The sequence below is a fragment of the Parus major genome, chromosome 10 (genome assembly GCF_001522545.3).
Source record: "Parus major isolate Abel chromosome 10, Parus_major1.1, whole genome shotgun sequence".
Taxonomy (NCBI): Eukaryota; Metazoa; Chordata; class Aves; order Passeriformes; family Paridae; genus Parus; species Parus major.
The window spans coordinates 4,427,665-4,446,541 of NC_031779.1; the positions used below are offsets into that span (position 1 = coordinate 4,427,665).

At 42.5% G+C, this 18,877-nt stretch overlaps 1 protein-coding gene across 1 annotated transcript in view; it reads left to right on the forward strand.

The window, feature by feature from the left end:
* Positions 1-18,877, forward strand: part of RORA (RAR related orphan receptor A) — a 102,153-nt gene that overhangs the window by 68,844 nt on the left and 14,432 nt on the right. The window contains exon 3 of the mRNA XM_015638405.2: positions 13,199-13,284. Within this exon, the coding sequence (XP_015493891.1) occupies positions 13,199-13,284 (86 nt within the window). The remainder of the gene's footprint in view (positions 1-13,198; positions 13,285-18,877) is intronic.

Here is an 18,877-nt window from a genome sequence, read left to right on the forward strand (position 1 = left end):
GGTTCTCAGGGCCGGCTCCCCGGAGGCAGCGCCCCGCTGCCCTGTGGCACACAGCGCCGTGCACCCGCCTCCTCCCCGGCCCCTGCTCTGCCGACAGGAGGGAGAAATGGGGCAGGAGAAGACAGTTTGTTCATTTTGTTTGTAACCTGTCAGAAACAAGGTAGTTTTGAATTTGAAAGGAATTTGGTGGGAAAGCAGTTAACTGTGTGGTGAGCAGAGAGGCTGCAGTCAGACCCGTCTGTGCCGTGCTTTGCAGAGAGCAGAGGTGGTCTCTGGCAGCACCACCGTGCCCGTGTTAATCCAACAGTGACTTCTCACCGAGTCCTTTAACACACCGAGATGGGTGTTCGGTGTCTGAGCGCCTTCGCTTGCTCATCCTTATTTGCTGAAGATTGTCAGAGCTGCACAGACAACGTCAGCAACGCCCTCAATTCAATGGGGTCTTTTCCTGTGGAATAGTTACTTAGTTTGCTTGTAGCCATTATTTTAAATTTTGCTATCTAAGCATGTTAAGGTTTTATTGGTATTATTTCTTCAACAGCAATATTGGTTACTCCAGGCATTGTTTAAAAGCTTATATTTTTTTGCAATTCTTAAAGAGAGATTTGGCTTAGAGCAAAATCAGTAAGGGTAAAAGAATTAGGAAATCAAACCCTTCCTTTCCCTTTTTGAACCTCTCGGTTTTCCATCCTCAAATAAGTACGTGAAAGGGGTTTAACAACTTTAAATTGGATTTTGGAATGTCAGATGACTCTAATAGCCTTTGTACACAAATAACAACAGAAGAGCTGATTATTGTTTCTGGGCTCTGCCATGCACTTATGTAATCATTAATCTTGGCACTTCTTTATCTGTAGCAGATTAGGAGGCCACTGTCATTCTGAAGACTGCCATTAAGTAGACTTTGTTAGTGTTTAAATATGTGAAGCTTAACTTTAAGCTTCCTTAATGTATGCGGTGGAGGTATCCTGTGCCTTGAATAGAGCTGTTGGAGTAAGTTTCAGTCACATATCTGCTGCCACAGTCTGACCTCAGACGTGGGTTTATGTACAGTGTTTATTAATCAGCCTCTGAAGACACTTTGAAAGCTTTTTAAGCATAAAGCATTAATATATCTGTTTGGAACAGCAAGCAAACTTGCTTTATCTACTACCTTTCAGTTGGTTTAATCATCAAGAGGCAGGAAATTAAATGCTATGAAATGAGAAGGCAGAAAGGGTTTTAATGAAGGTTGTAGCACCTAATCTGATTGTGGCAAAGGAAGAGCTTTTGCTAGAACTTTTTTTTCCACAAGCTTGTAATTTTCTAAAACGTTTTTGTGGGCAGCTACATTTTTTTCTTTCATGATCCTTGTCATGAAATGAAGATGGTTTTCAAACACTGAGTATATCATATATAGCCATCATGAGGGTATAAAGAGGCTCAGAAACAGAGCTAAGTCCAGGGAGATAGTGTGAGGATGGTAAGGGACATCACTGTAATGTATGGTTGGAAGAAAATGTTTGGGAATAAAGCTTTTGCTGTGACAGAAATGTTTTTGAAGCTGTTTGATAGACTGATGGTGCATTTATTTTGTTGAAAGACAGAGCCCGTAAGATTTCTGTCTCCAGTGATAGTATCTTGTATGTTCTCCCTGGTGCAGTTTTTGGGGATGGCTCATAGTGTTTTCTTCCTGTACCCTTTTCCAGGAGAGCATCTGAGGAATCCTTCTGATCTCACGTATATGCCAGGATTGCTCCCTCTGAGGTGGGGCAGGGACTGAATGAGGTGTCTTTCTTGGACAGAAAAACAAGCATATTTGTTCAGCAGAGATTTGACTTTCTGTCATAAAAAAGGCTATGAGCTTTCTCTAATATCTGTATTTGCTGGTGTCTTAATATGTATTAGGAAAGATTTATCAGCTGTTGGTCCACTGCCTGGTTTTGACCTCCAGTAATATTTTCTCTGCAGTGGAGGAAAGGTGGGTATAATTAATCCGTTTTGTGCTCCCCCTTCAAAACCTAGAGGAGTGGCCGAGGATGTGGCTTCTTCTAGTGTTCCTCAGTTTTACTCATCCTCTGATGACCTCTGCAGAGGACTCATGAAGAGGAGCTGTGGCAAAACCACACACCTACACTGGAAATAATGGTAGTGGAAAACAAGTGGCCCTGTACTGTGTCAGGCTAGAAAGATGCAGAATATGGACTTCAGGAGAATCTCTTGTGTGAGGTTTGAGGGAATCTGATTGTGATTTGTTTGTAATAGCCATAAATCACAGATGGAGCTGAAGAATTCATGCTCAGTATTGGCTGCTGGGTGACGAATCCAGGAAGGAGGTGTTGGAGTGAGTTAATAAATGAGTGAGTGCAAAAGGCTTTGTACTGTTTAGACTTCTGGAGTTGGTTTTGGTTGTTATTGTTCATCTCTTAGATGAATCATCTGAAAATGAAAATTTAAACTAGACATTTAGAATGCACCTTTGTGAGAAACTAATGATTCTACTTGGCATACAGCATCAAAGGAAGCCTTTTTAATGACACTGAATTAATGTACAGCCAAAAAGAAAAAGAAAATATCTTAAAAATGCAGATGTAGTCACATCAGAATGATGGAGTTTCTGGTCTGGGTGAAATACTTTTCTTTTTTTTCCCTGCAACTTTTTTTTTTTTTTTTTCCCTCTAGAATTAAAGCTAGGTTTTTAGTGGTTTTTCATTAAAGTGGAGTTCTATTGTAGGGATGTAGTTTCTGCACCAGCCACGTTTGTCTGGCTTTAACTTAATCGTGCAGAGTCCCATTTCTCCATGCACAGTGACAGATCCTGCAATTTATGCAGGGGCCAAACCCTTTATAAAATCTGTGCCGTCCAGCAAAACAGCAGGACAAGGCTGAATCATGGCAAACACTGTGAAAGGACAATTTTTGGGTTCCCACTGCTTTGTCACCTCTTCTGAGTTAGTTCCATATTCCTCTTTCCAAACTGCTGTGCTCTCTCAGAGGAATGAGCTGTTAAAGTGGAATTTAACTCAGCCAAATGGAAAGTACCAAGGAAAGCATTGTGGGCATTGTGGTGGAAAACGCGTGGTGGGGATGGGTTGCTAATCAGAGACAGCCTTCTAAGGACTTGTGTCAGGAACTTTTAATACTTGCTCTGAAAGCTCGGTGCACGTTTGTACAAGTGATGAGGCTGCAGTGGTACCTACCCACTGTCAGTCGGTGTTGTAGGATCATTGCAGTTCCCTCAGGTTCTGGGCTGACCACTATGCTGAAGAGTGTTGTTGAAATTGTAAATAATTTTGTCACTGTGTTGCAAATGATTGTTTTTTCTCAGGTCTGTGTGGTTGGTTGGGTTTCATTGTTTCCCTGTTGATTTTTTCAATCAGGTACTTGTGGCTGTTGTCAGGCCTGTTCTGGTAGGCAGCCTAATAAGATCACTGAACCAAGGATGCAGTTTTGCAAACGGATAGCATAAGTGTGTGTAGCTTCCTAACAAATCCATGTTGTATAAATGTTGTATAAAAGGAGGTCAGAGACTCTTGATCTGTTGTAAAAGACCTTTCCTTAGTGAGCGCTGCTGTAATTCAGGTAGCAGCCATGTGGCAACTCTCCTCTTGGAAATAGGGGCCAGAATGATTGCCTTCCCAGAACTGGTCATCTAGGGCTGCTTGCAGCCTAGGAAAACTAATTCAAGGAAAGGTTCATCAGCTGGGATAGCTGAGTTGTAGCTGACTTGAGCAAGTGCTGCTTAGTGTTAGCGAGTGGCTGATAAGTTTTTCTTTGTTTCCCTACTACAAGTGAATAAACAGAAATGCCACATTTTCCCCTAAGCCAGTTAATTAAGGAAAAGAAGGTGGGAAGACAATGTTGGAGTTAACAAATTCCTTCAGTCTTCAGAAGACCAGGTCTAACACTCAAGGGTAGGAAATTATATCAAATGGGGGTTCTGTGCATTAATCTGTGAAGAAAATGTTGGGGTAATTTGAACTTTTCATGGTAAAATGCTGTTTCTTCAAGGTTTTCTTTATTTAAGTCAAGTATTTATTCATTTTTTTCCAGAGATTTAGGAAGTTGGGCAGAAGTACAAACACATATAAGCTTTTCAGTACAAATTTATTTCTGAAGGAAAGGGGGAGAATGAATTTACTGTTGTATAGCTAACTCCAGCAAATAGATGAATCCTGTTCTGCAGATTTCACTCTTGTTTTGCTCTCCATTAATGGTAGGTGATGAAAGGTCAGCATACAGACACCAGGAAGGAGAGATTGGTGTAGATTTGCTTTTCCCAATGTGAGGGAGCAGTAAGTGGCAAAGACTACAAGAAACCTCAGTGTGATTGAGCATTCAAGGCCAGTTTGACTGCCTGGAGGTGCACACACATGGCCCCCAGCTCCATTCTCGGTGTAATTTTTCATTTGACAGACTATGTGCATGGGCTGGTTTGGGCAGCACACTGGAACAGGTTGGATCACAGTAGAACTGTGATTGTGCCCTGCTGCAGGTGTTTGTCTTGACTCCAGGTTAGTAATCATCTGTAGGAAGAAATTAAGAATGTCAAAACAAGAGTGAACTCTAGAATCCTGTAAAAACAAACATGATGGATTCGCACAACCCCTAGCTTGCTGCTCACTGGATAAACACAGTAGCAAATTAGAGCAGCAAAAGTCAGTGCTGGCAGTTCCTGTGGTAATAGCTTACACCTATGTTGCTCCCAAAACTTGTATTTTGTGTCATTTTATAAAGAGCAATGTTTTTTTAGGTGTGTCATTAGACCTGTAAGCTTTGTTTTTGAAAGTGAAAAAGGAAAGTAATAGAAGTCAGACCACCAGCACTCCTCCTGTACAGCTCCACAGCAGCTTCTCTCTCAGCAGTGCAGAACACTTCAGATTCGTGGGGCTGGAGCTCTGCTCACTGGTGCCTGGGATCATAAGACCAAAACCCAAGATCTGGCAGTAAGTAGCAGTCATCTGAGGTGGCTGTAGGTAGAGATAAAGGATGATTATACGGCTTACATAGACAGAGGAAATGAAACACCAGCTAGCATCCCCATGCTCACAGCATAGCAGCACTAGTGAGATTATAGTCTCTGTAACACCTGTTTCTTGACATGCCGTTCAGAGCTTTGATTAAAACTGTACTGTATTTCATTCGAGAATCACATGATTTCAATGTCACTGTGTTTTCTTTTCTTATGAAAAACTTTTTCTGAATTGTGTTATTGAACAAGAATTCCATTTAGCTTGGTGAAATATAATTATACCCCAAGCTGTGTTCATCCTAGCCAGTGTAACTCCTGTTAATTTTCAACCAGAGAAGAGGCAAATGAAATAATTGTTTATTCATAAGTACCTGAGAAAGTGAGAAGCCAAAACATGGCAGAAACAAACTGATGGTTTATGAAATTCGGAAGTCTGTTCCAACCATGTGGAAGTCATCTATCTTCAAGGTTTGGTTTCTGTGTGTTGTTACTGTGTCCGTCTGTCTTGCCTGGTGAGGGACAAAAGGGGACCTCCCAGAAGAAACTGTTGCAGTTGTACATCTCTTGGTGTATATTTCTGCCGTCTTCATTGTGTGTAAGTTCATGAAAGCAGTAACAAAGCTGGAGCTTGGGGAACTCTGTAGATTTTGCAGAGTAGGAAGCTGTTAAGTGCATGCCCCAGATGTACCAAGGGATTGACTGTCCCAAGAACTGCCCATCTGTGTTCTGGACAGCAGAACACCTGTGGATGTGGCAGGCCTGGCTGTTCTGGTTGAGCCCAGGACTTCAGTGGTTTGATGTTACAGTTTGGTCTGTGGTGTGGTTTAATAATGTGGCTGGAGTCCCAAGCTGCAGTTATCTCTACCAGCCATTCCTTTAACAAGAAAAATCAAATCATTTCACTCTCAGGTGCATTCATTGCTCAGTCAGGAAAGACTTAGAATATTTCTGGATGGATAAAGACAAGACAGTGGAGAGATACGAGTGTTACACGGAAGGAAATTAGATGCACATAGTGTTGTACACGTTAATGAAAGGGAGCAAACATCTGAGCTCCTCTTTTTTAGAGGAGCTAGCCCTAGATCAGTTTTTAGCTTATGTACATGAACACTTGCAGAAGTCCTAGATTGTTTGTATTGGGACATAATTTTGATTTTTCTTTATAGGAATTCAGAGTATTATGGTGATATTATGATATTAAGGGTTTACAGCGATTTTCTATTTGAATATAGCATTAAAAATAGAGACCTCACCACAACAACTTCACTGAAATAGTTTTGCCTTTTAGAAAACCCAAACTATTTTCCATTATGCCTTCTTTCATTAGACATTCAGGTGTCTTTGTTGAAGCCAGTGCTTCATGTAACAGCAGAGCTCTAGTTCTTTAAATTAAAATATATATCAGTAAAAATTTGTGTGGCTTAAAGGAAAAAATCCTAAACCTCAGTGATCCTGGCATGGGAATATGAGCTCCTACTACACTGTTTCCTTCCACATGCCCTGATCAAACAGATGTTGAAGGAACTTACACTGATACCTCAAAATCAGTCTTACAAGCCCCAGAAGTGCTCAGGTGGTGCTGTGCTATTTATCCTGTATCTCCTTTAATATGGATGTTTCCAGCATTTGGGAATGCTGAGCAGTGTCAGTGACCTGCTGAAGGATCCAGCTGTGCCCAGGCCCACAGAGCTCATTGTGGCATTGCAGCATTTCTGCCTTGTGTGTTTGAGGAGTTGCTCATACTTTACTTTTAATTAATACTTTGGTGGCCATGTTCGTTTCTACTCCACCCATCACGCCCACAGACTTCAAAGGATTTGTACCAGTATAACCTCAGTATTTATTTTATTACCAGTGTGATTTCCTAAGGAAACAAGGCTTGGAAAGGTTGTTTGTGTTTGTGTGGTTTTCTATCCATCACCCCAATTTCCAAAACATTTCAGCCAAGCTTGAGAGCATCAGTGGTTGCAAAGATGTGAAAATTGAAAATCTGAGAAAGTTCCCCATCTGATCCCCCCGTGAGAGACAGTGTGCGGCTGTGCTCAACGTGTAACAGAGAGCAAGATGCAAAGAATATTCCACGTGCTTCTGCTGGGAAGGCTTCTGCTGGAATTTCAACCTTCCTGGGCCCCAGAAAAATCCAACCACGAGACACAAATCTCTTTTGCTAGTTCTTCTCTAGAGCTGTTTGTTGCCAGGTCTGTCACTGCAGTCTTCAGCGGGGCCAGCTCAGAATGTCTTTATGATGGGGACTGTGTATGGAATAAACACACCTTCACACAAGGAGTTGATCAAACACGTTCAGTGTGTTCTAAAATCACCTCAGGTGTCTCCCAAGCAGCCATCACCCGCAGAAGCACACGGGCTTGCAGTGTTTCAGGGCGTGTGAGTGGCCAGATGGTCACTTCACAGCGTGCGTGGATGGGGTGGGCAGAGCTGTGCTGCCACCAGTGCTCGGTTCAGTGGAACTGCAGCGTTGGGAAGCTGCAGGTGTTCGGAGGCGAGTCATTTGCAGCCAGCTCAAATTACTTAGGGTACATGACAGAGCAAATTATTTAGGTAATGAAGCTGAAAATGCAGGAAGATTAGAATATTATATAGTAAAATCATTCCGTGTTAATTCAGTTTGTGATCAGATATCATGTTGCTTTAAATACCACATTACATGCAGTACCCTTGTTTGAGCCAATGAATATGTATGAATATGTCACTGAATATGTATGCCTCCTAATTTAATCAATATACTTACAAACAGCACTAGCAGAGATGTCTGGCACAAAGTGCATCCCTCTAGAAGCAGGTTGGCCCAATTTGCCTGTGTTTCACGTTCATTTCAGAGCCATTCTTGATTAGCTGTACAGCCATCCACAGCAGAGAGGTTGGGCACAGGTGAGCCACATCCAGGGAAAGGGCTCAGAAGAGTTGCTGCAGCCAGGGAAGGAATTGCTCCTTAAGCAGTGCCCTGAGCCCCAGGAGGTGCCAGCTGCACCCTGCCTGCTGTCTGTACCCTGCTGGAGCCTTAGGGCAGGTCCTCAGCTCAGCTGGCAGCTGTGCTTAGCTGGGGATGCTTTCTCCACAAACCCATGCACAGTGCCCATGGAGGCTTGAAGGAGTAGAGACTGATATGTGCTTAAGTCCATCCATACTGAGTGGAAAAGTGTACACCTGGAATTTCTGCCTTGGGAGCTGTGACCAGGAGCTCCTTAGAAGTGCTCGTGTCTTAGTGGTGCCAGCGAACACAGGCAGCTGGGACCCCAGGTACCCTGGGAGAAGGGAGCACCTCCTGCACCAGCTTTCCTTTCCAGAAAACGCTTTTTAAATTCAGAAATAGGAAGACACAGTAGGATTTGCCTTTCACCTTCTAAAAGTTAGGCTTGTAATTAAAATATCATTAGATTCTTTCACTGTTGAATGAAGAGGAGGCTTCTCCACTCAGGGGTTTGTGTTGCTTGTTATGAATAAGATGAATCATATGCCCTTTTTCCTTCTTGCTTTCTATTTCTCCTTTCCTTTCCTCTCTTCCTGCCTTCACTCTAGAGGAGACAAGACAATTAACTTCATTAATTACCCAACTTTCTAGTTCACTCAGGTCAGCTGGGCAGATCTCCCCTAAAAGGCAGACATGGGACCAATTCTTGCATCCACAGAGCCCTTCCCAAGACACCAAATCTTTGTGTGCATGTACAATTTTAAAATTAACAGTGCAAAAACAGAAGGAGGGAAGGAAAAATCCTTTTCTACCCCAAGACAATTAGTTCACTAGAAACAAATTTTTTATTCACAAATGTTAACGGGGAGAAAAAAACTTATGTGTTTGGAAAACAATTTTTTTCTTTTTAAATGTGTTCTTCAAGGTGAACTGGTGACACACTTTCCTGTGCTGAGGCTCAGTGTGTTTCTGTTTAAGTGACAGTACTGGGGAGAAAGGTGACCTGTGCCTTGCTTGGCTGTACAGGCTCTTGCCCTGATCTGAGTCTGCCCCATGAGTTGCAAAGAGAGAAATGGAATATTATTATGAGCTTGTACGGTGCATTCCCTTACAGATACAGAAATAGATTTTCTCACTTCTCTACTGCACAAACTGGACAAGGAATAAAACAACATTTCATGATGTGGGAATTAAGACAAAGGAAGAGGCTAGAGGTCTCTGGAGGATTTGGCTGGGGAAGGGAACTTGAAAAAGGAGGCAAACCCAGTGAAACTATTCTGGGTTTGGGGAACAAAGTCCCCCAGAGCAGGAGGGAATAAGGCATATTGTCCTGTTCCAGGTGCCAGCAGAAGATGTCATGGAGTGCTCTCGCTGGCTGGCTGCTGGCATGTTCCCTTGGAATTAGGTGGAGGCAATGGTTTAAGCATACCAGAGCTGCCTCAGTTGCCATGTGAAGACACAGTGGATGGAGGAAGAAAAAATGTTCAGGGGGGAAAACACTGGCTTTTTCCCCCCTGTAATGCTTGGGCTCAAGTCCTATTCAGTGTGATTTTGAGCAGATCAGGGTCCACACTCCTTTTTCTGGAAGCTTGTCTGACATTTCAGCAGGAGGACAATTACCAGGCAGTCTGGTAGCTTGGACCCAGCAGCTCCAAGTGAAGGCACTTGACCTGGGGGGTGTTGGTGGGTGAGAGGCCCTTTGCTGTGGAGATGAGCTTGCTTGACATCAGTGTGTAGGGATTGCTGCCTTCAGGCCTTGGAAGGTCCCTTCTTTCTCTCAGGAGCCCTTTCTGTAGCGACTCGTTTGGTGGTGGTTCTCGGTGCTCAAGCTTCCGTTTGTTGCTCTTGGTGCTTTGTTTGGGCTTTTATTTCTCCTCTTTGCTGCCTTTGGCACAGGACAGCCTTGGTAGGATTGTGGAGCACTGTTATTTCAGGGTGTGAAAGAGTCCTAGGCCTTTAATCTGGGAGTACAAACTACATCTGTCACCTGGGTATCTGTGGCAGTTCCTAAGCAACCACAAGAGTTTATTTTTTTTCTGCAGTTCATATTTAAGAAATAATTTGCTCATGCATGAACCAGCCTGAATCAGCCTGAGCACCACCCCAGGAGACAGAAATTGTAAACTGTAATTTAGGCTAATTCTAGTCTAAAGCATGAATTAGAGTATTTTATGTAATCTTGAAAAATATACCATATAAATAAATGTAAGCAGAGAACAGGTACAATTAATTTGAGCACAGTAGGAAGCTTTAAGTAACTCTGGGAATGTGAGAAACCAAGTCGGAACATATTCTTGACATGTAAAAATATTTCCCACCTGCCTTGTTTGCATAAGAAGAAGGTTTTAGCAAGTACATATTTGCATGTCAAAGTTAAAAGTGGGGAAAATATTTTCACCCTTGTAAGAAAAAATGCATAATCTTGGCACAGGCAATTTGCATTTAGTAAGTTTAAAGTATCTTAAGTCCTTTCATGCTGTATGGGAAGTGTATGAACGTGCGACAGGGGTTCCATTTCAATGAGTTGATTTGCAAAGGCACCACGTGGAGCAGTAATTGATCTGATCTCTCCCTGCATTAATTTGTCCTACAATTGGTTGTGGCAGTCCCCAGCGATTCGTGCTTCTGAGATTCATCCATTGTCCTGCATCTCAGAGTGCAGCACTAAGTTGGAGTTTTAGATGCTGTGTGCCTAATTGAAAGTAAGTACCTTGAAGATGTAAATTTGAGGAAATCAGGAATTCTAAAACTATACCTGATTTGGTGCCGGCACTCATAAAAATGATGTTGGGCAAATGCTGGCACAGCTGGAGCCTGTGAATCTGTGGAGATTCTCTTATACCAGTAAAGCAGCCTGGAAAATGCATTTGGGACTAATTATGGCACCTTTTAGACTATTACTAACCTAGCTTTAGGCCATCACTTTGAAGGCATGTTACATTCCTTCAGAAACACTCTGCAAATGTCCTGTTGCTTAAGAAATAGGGATTGCATAGACAGGCTTCATGGGTGATTTAACTAACATGCTGGAGATTGTAGATAAACTAGATCCAATTATATCATACCTACTCAAAATAAGGCAGTAATTATGTATATAAAAGTGAAATGTAAAAAAAAAATACGTTGCCATGTAGCTGTGGAGATAAGCCTTGTCAGTACCCTGTCCAAGGAGCTGCAGAAGGCTGCTGATTCACTGCAGCAGAAGAGAAAAATAATCATATGTTGAAAAGGCACAACTGGGATTTGGTAGAGCTATTCTGGAATTTGCCCACAGGATTGCTCTCTGAATTTGAACTGCATATGATACAAATTCTGAGTTTCTGTGAATTTCAGCCTGTTCTTCAACTTGTTGATGTGAAGGAGGTTTTATGCTACCCTTTTTGCCACAAGCTCATAAACATGTGAGGCCCCAGTAATAATTCATGTAGCACATTAATGAAACAGCACACACGTCATTTTTCCCTTTTATTAGTTCACTTCCTTCTCCACTGTGTTTAATGTGTTAGCTGAAAGCAAAGTGAAATTAAAACCATTTTTGGGGAAGTAGTATTTCCTTCCTTAATTATCTTAAACAGACCTCTTAATTTCAGCCTGTTATTTTTTTGCTGCAAGGATGGTGGGGGTTTAAAGGTCAAGGATGCCAAGGTCCTCCTGCTGGGAGCAGATACAAGTGGTGTCCCACTGAATGGGGCTGCTTGGAAAGCTGCTGATATGGAACTGCCTGGCAGAAGCCCTGGAGTCTGTAGCTGTTGGGCACTGCCTTCCCCAGCAGATGATTTTAGTTGCTTTCGGGCTCCCAGGAGCAAATAGATGTGTGCTGCTGCTGTTCAGCTGCCCCTTTCTTGCATTTGATGTCACCTGGAGAAGATTTTGAATTGGTGCTGTGCTACAAGTCTTCTGGGCTTCTGCTTTATAATTATCTTATGCTTTGGGTCAGATCCTGAGCTGTGTCGTGCTGCAATGAAATGGAGCACACAGTAGCGCTGGAAGATGATTCTTGATTAATAATAAGCAGCCAGTTAGGGATTCAATGACACACAAAATGCAATATTGTTATAGACATGGCTTTTTGAGAACAGAGTACAACTGAAGTTAAGCTAATGCATTGTAAGACCGGTAGTATTAGATGTGATACTGTGTGTTGTCACAGACTGGATAGCTGGAAATTGGATGAAAGAGGAGCTCCCTTAAACAAGGCAGCTTGTGAATGGATTTGAGCTCCTGACAGAGGTGAACAGCACTTGTTAATGTGTCACACTTGCAGACACAGCAAGAGTTGCACTTGTACTGTTCTGACTAAGCCACTTCCAGAAAACTGATGCAGCTTCATCCGAGCACACTGCAGCAGAGCAAGGGCTTTCCTGGGGTTTCAGTCACCTACCTGTGTGTGCTCTGTGCAGTGAGCAGTACCAAGCACGTGTGAAATGTGCCCTGCTGGTTCTGATCACTAAAGCACTGCCTGTGTATGGTCTGTCCAACACTGCCAGCAAAACAACTGCAGCCATGTACTCCAAAAGCAGCTGGGAGGTGTCCCTGAGCGTGCAGGAGCCCCTTTTTGGACCCATGTATTCACACAGGAGGGTGATGGATTTAGGGATAGTCACACCCCAAACTGAATTCAGCAGGTGGGTTTATATGTATGAATTTATATTCATCAGAGCTTTCATGATTTATAACTGTATGGCATTTTCCAGACTGTACCAACTCCTCTGGTTTCAGTAAACTGAGTGCTGCTGTATTTTCCTGCCTTGCTTTTTTTCTGTGGTAGATAATGCACAAATAATTCCCTTTTGATTCAGATAGGTAATTTTTGGGTTTCTCATGCAAAATGGAGTTGCTCTTTGCCTCGTAACTTCTGTTTAGGGTTGGCCAATCATGCGAGCTGGGTGGATATTGGTGGCTGTGGTAAAGGTGGTACATTTGCTTTCAGGTAGGGCAAGCTTTAAGATTACCTGCTATGGTCTTGCATGGAGAAACCTTGCAGCTGGAACAAGCCTTCCTAGTGTCATCTTAGCTCTTTGGCCAAAATGTGAACTCTCCTATTCTTTTTGGCTTTGAAATGCTGATTCTAGCCTTCTTGTGGGTTCTTAAACACCTTCTCAAATGACCCATTTTAATAACCCAAAAGCTATTATATAACGAGCAGCCATAATTTAGTCCAAAGCTCTAGGGGATCCTTGCAGTTCAGCAATGAATAGTTAATGCAGTATAATGTTTAGCAGGTTATTAGTTTTCACTGTACAAATGCTGATCAGGGAATGCTTTTATAAGGTGTTTAAAAGAAAATGTAATTAACTGGTTGCGTGCTTCTGTTGCAGCTCAAATTGAAATTATTCCATGCAAGATCTGTGGAGACAAATCATCAGGAATCCATTATGGTGTCATTACATGTGAAGGCTGCAAGGTAAGCTTCTAAAATATTAAGTCTGAGAAGAAGCATTTAGCCTTTTGATAGTGATTATTTTCCTTCTTTTTTTAAAGAGCAAGCATTGCTCCTAAGTTGAATATAAAATTATTAGGGATTCTGAAGTACTGGTTTTATTTGGGCTTTAAATAGAACGTTTCTAGCACAGTTACATGGCTGCAGATTTTAGGACAATCCTCAAAATCACACAGTTGTGCTAGGTGTGCTGTACATTGTCTCTTGCTGCATAAGCAGAAGAGAGTAGAGAGAGATGATCTGCTTCAGGCACACCACCAAGAGCCTGTTCAGTACATTCAGCTGAGGGAGGATGAGTCTTGCTTGCTTCAATCTCCCTGTCTGGTTTTGCTCTGTAAGTTGCTATGAAGCTCTGTTGAAACAGGTGAGAGCTCTCTCCTCTGTTTTCTTTTGCACTGTGCTGCAGTTACAAATCTATTCTGTTTGGGAGGGGAGAGAGTGTTTCACAATAGCAGGTGCTTCTGGTGTTCAGCATGCACAGGTTTTGCTGAAAGCACTGCCTGTTCCTTGCAAGGAAATTGCTGCTGTGTAAGGTTTAGGCTTTGAAATTTTTCCTGGAGTTGTACCTTTGGTAAATCTAGTGAACAAGGACTGCACTAGAAGCACTTCAGTTTTGTTCAGTGTGTCTGTCACAACCAGGAATTAAACTGGACAGTGCCAACACCAGGTGGGAGTGAAGCTGATCACTCCTTTTGATCCTTAGTGCAGAATTACAGCACTGGCTTGGGGTGACACAGTATGCACAGCATGCTCTGGCTTGTTGTTTGGATCTATGTTGCAATCCCATACTGATAGGTTTTTGCCTCTTAATCTATACTTGAGGTATGAAGAATTGATGATTATGATAGTTTTTATTATTCTCTCTTCACCTGCTTGATATTAAAACCCATCTTCAAAAAGTAACTTCCTTGCATTCACATTATAAAGTTCTCTGTTGTGTTTTTCCCAGGAAGACTTTTGTGTTTTCATTAACACATTCTCTCAGTCTTGTGGAAGTATTGGTAACAATGAAGGAAAAAAACTAAATATAAGAATCTTGAAATGATATGGGAACAGCACCTTCTGCCCTTTGTGACTGCTGTTGCTATGGAAAATACAAGAAATGCACTAAAAATGCATGGATAACAAAGTGGTGACGTTTTCCAACTATGTTGTTAAGCAGTCTTTGTCAATTTTCAGCTGTGGGAAGTGCAGACATTTGTTGTAAGAATTCTGCTGTTTGACTGAGTTGTCTAAGGTCAAGTTCTGTTCAGGGTCTGAGAGCTCTTTAAATGGTCTGGGACCAGAGTACCTGGGAGAGACATCCATGACATCCAAACCTGAGTGCAGACACAGCAGGGTTAACGTGTCTGATGTTGCTGATGCTTGGCCAGGCCTCCCCACACGGGGCTTCTTGCAGAGCAGGAGCCCAAGGACAGGGAAGCTGCCAGCTGTGTTTTCCTTCTTTCATCTTCATGCACTTAGTGAGAAATGTGAGTGCAGTATACTGTGTTTTAGAAGAAATTATTTTCCTTCAAATGCTGTATAAATCAAGTTCCCTTGGAGCTCTGTGCAATCCTCTGCTTCTGAGAATTCCACCAGAATGGTCAGCTGGTGAGAAGGGCAAAAGGGAAAGCAAGCAGGCAGGGATGCTCAGCATGCTGAAACCCATTTGAACCTTGAAAGCAGTGTGAGAAATAAGGCAGTGGCCCAGTGAATGATTTTGGCGTTTTCTCCTCCTCTTGAAGGAGCACAGTAAAGTTTTGTAGCCGTACCATTTCTGACAGAATTTTAAAGCCAATTAATATCAATTTAGTCAACCAAGTTATCTTCCTTTGAGAAGCTCAGTCCTAAAGAAGCTCAGTCTTATTTAATGCCAGAGCCCAGAGGAGCTGCAAGTACTGACAGACTGGGGTAGTGCTAGTGGGCATAAGTCACAGGAAGAGTTTGTGTGATCATGGCCTAGGCAGCATTTAAAATGCCCTACTGTGACTGATTCTGCTTGTGCTATACTCTTCCACAGTAATGTCAACAAAGTCTCACCCAACAGAACTATTTTGGCTGGTGAAAAGGTTGGCATAACTTGGCTTCTGCCAAAGCAGCCAGGTGTGGATTGGTATGGGTTTCTTCTCCCAGCTTTTCTGTGGCTATGACTGCTGCAGGTTTGAGCATGCTTATGTTGCTCTTCATGTTATGCTAAAGCTTCCTTTGTAAAAAGTACTTGGCTGCAAAGATCTCATTGCCAGTCCTGTGCCTTGGCTCCTGCAGCCGATGTCCTGCACAGTCCCAGAGAAGTCAGTGAGGTTCTGCCCAGGTGCCACAAACCCACCCAGGTGCCTCAGATGGCAGAGCAGGGCTGTGGCTGTCAGAAGGGAACAGCTGTGCTGCTGCCCTGGAGCCAAGCCTGTCAGGAGTGATCTACAGGCAGCAACAGCCACGGCAAGTGGGGTGTTTTCAGCTTGGGCTGCTTTCACTCCAGTTTGGCACAAGCTTTAATGTTACTTAATCCTAATGTTAACTTAAATGTTACTCTGTAAATACTGATAACCAGCAGAAATACAATTTATTCTAAACCTGAAGTTTTAGTTGCAAAGACCTTCTGTGCAGTTCTGATCTGTATCACAGATGAAATCACAGACCACCTCTTGTCAAATTGACTTCTGCTGATCCTCTTGGTCTTCTGCAGCCTTGCAACCCTTGCATTTCACAGAATTGAAAGTGCTCTGACCAGATTTAGCTGTTGCATTGCATTTCACATAACTAGACGTGAAGATCTGTAATGAAACCCATTAGTGTTTCTTGGGAAGTTTTCATTTCCTGCCTTGCTATGATGTTGCTGGCTGTTTTTATGAAGTTAGTGGCAGTGTTTTGCACAGGCATTGAGTACTCCCAACCCATCAGCCTATTTAGCTCAATTTTAATCTGCCTTTAAAAAAGCAAAATTTAACACCCCTTCATCATCTCCCCCTTAACTGAAAATTTGAGGTTATAGCTAGGCTGTGTTTTACACTTGATCAAGGAGGGCTTCTGTGGCTTATTACAAATAAAATAAATTTTTAAGGAGAGGGTAGTTGTAAAAGCACTGCTGACAAAACTGGTATCTGTATGGAGCACTTCACTCAACCATTAGCTGTGGGAACCCATTAACAACCTTTTATGCTGTAGGAAGGACCAGGCTGGGAAAGGAGACTGGATTTTACACAGGCATGTTCTTTTCCACTAGCTGAACGTTGAATTCAGTTTCCTGTTGTCATACAATGAACTGCATCATTTAATTCACAGACACAGTTACTTGGGTTTACTGTCAATAGATCCTGCCCAGCTGACCCACCAATGCAGCAGCAATCCCTCTCTTTGCTGTCTGTATGCAGCTGGTCACACTAAACCACCCATACAGGGCATTGCTGGGCATTTCAGATGCTTTCAAAGGTTTATCAGTACTGCCTTTTGTCTCTTGTGTCTTTTAAGACCTCAGATGATCTTGTTCATTGTAACTGCAGAGAACAGTCGTGAGTCTTTACTTCAGGAAACAATACCTGATGTGCTGTCCCTGCCCATCTTGCTTTCATTTGTTGACAAACACAACCTCACTCCTGTCTTTATTACCAGTGTAAAACTGAAGGATTTTGCTCTGTTTTCAGTGACACCAAATACTTTATTAACACAGTTTATTAAACAACAGTGTCATAGCACTTTCCTCGCTTCACAACTATAATACGTGCTGGTGGTCATAAAAGGGTTAAACATCCAATTGGAATGTTTGCCTGTCTTTTGTATTACAGTGTGTTTTTCTGATGTTTCTTTGAAGAAAATTTGTGTTGGTGTTGGTTTGCTTTAGAAAACAGTAAAAGAATGACTCCCCCCAACTAATTGTTAATTGCTCAGAATATTGCAAAACTTAATGATACGTGGAAGTCTTTAAGTATTAGCCATAAATCATGGGATTATGAATAAGCCTTTGTTGTCACAGGCTCGCATACAGTCATTCCAAAACGTCTGCCATTAGGATGCAGCAAGGCAGCTGTCAGCTGTTTTCTTGTAATTAAACAGCCAATGAGCAGCTAATTAAGACATATGTGTATACAGAAGTGGAAGTGGGTATGTTAATGAACTGTAGGAATCAATTCATTAAATGAAAATTTGTCAAAAGACCAAACATGAGCTCAGCGTTTCAGCCCATGCGCAGTGGGGAGGGAGCCTGTGCGGTGCCATTTGGGATACGAGGGAAGCACAGCTGGCTCAGGAGCCAGCTCAGACACCAACATCTCCAATGCTGAGCAGAGGAGTCACTGACATTATTAATAGACTTTGCTAAAACTGCTATTTACATTTCAAAGTCCTTTTTTAATAAGTTGTTATTCCAGCTGACTTGCAGATGAAAAGTTCTTGCGCTGTTTTTTTCCCAAACCTGATTTTGTGGCAGCGAGTGAAAACCCATAGACAGTGTTGTGTATAAATAGGAGTCTGAAATGCAGGGACCAAGCTGTGGCTTGCAGTGAGCTCTGCTCTTCTTCTGGCACCAAGTGGATCCATCTGCAGCAAGGGGAAGAGCAGAGCTCACTGACTGGGGTTGGATCTTTGTGCTGACACCAGGAGGGCCTGAGACTCAGCCCAAGTGTGCCACAGGCCAAAGTGCTCTGGCACCGCGGCTCCTTCGGTGCAGCACCAGCTTTGTCTCTGTGCTTGATCAGGAGGGGTGGCTCTGCCTGGGCCCATCAGGTCACATGAAATAATGGCTGTAAACATGCCTGCAATAAAAAGCATGTGGTCTGGGCTGGCTTGCATAAGGCTTGAATGTATACACGTGTACCAAGCATGCATCCACCTCCTCCTTCCCGGTGGAAAAATTATCGTCAGCTCCATGCCTCTGGCAAAAGCGAGGGAATAGAACAACAGAATAAATAGTGTTTCTCCTTTTAATAAAGAATACCTAGAAAGAAACTGTAGGTGCTTGCAGAAGGCTCCTATAATAGGGGCTTTCCCACGTGCCTTAAAGTGATGTGAAACCTCAAGAACCTCGAAAAGCTTACAAAACTCACAAGTAAAATGACAGCACCATAGAGCAGGAAATCCTCACTTGACCTTCATTGTCAATTCACTCCCAAATCTCAGATACCTGTGTTTCTGAGCTCTGGACAAGTTTAGATTAGTTTTTGAAGTTTGTGGCAAGGTGTCTTCTTTCTTTAGCTATTGCTGATGTTTTCTTGGGTTTGTTTTTAAAAACACTTTGCTGTTTCTCTGGTTTGGAAAGTACAAGTGCTTTTAAAGGCCTGGGTTCAGGCATTTCTGCTCTACTGGAAATTTAGCTTCCAGCTATAACTTAGCTGACATATTGTACACTAAAATGTATTGAGCAGCTGTGTCTCTAGGGAAAATCTGGAAAAGGAAAAAGGCCAGTATTTTCTCCATTATAATACTAAAAATAATCCTCAGCTTGACAAGGCTATTCTTAATAAAATATGCCAAGTGGCAATTCAGAATTAGTGTATGTATATATATCTCAGCTAAAGGAAGACATATGGATCCTTGAGGTTATTGGGACATGTTAGTTTCACATATTGTTTAGATTCATTTCCAG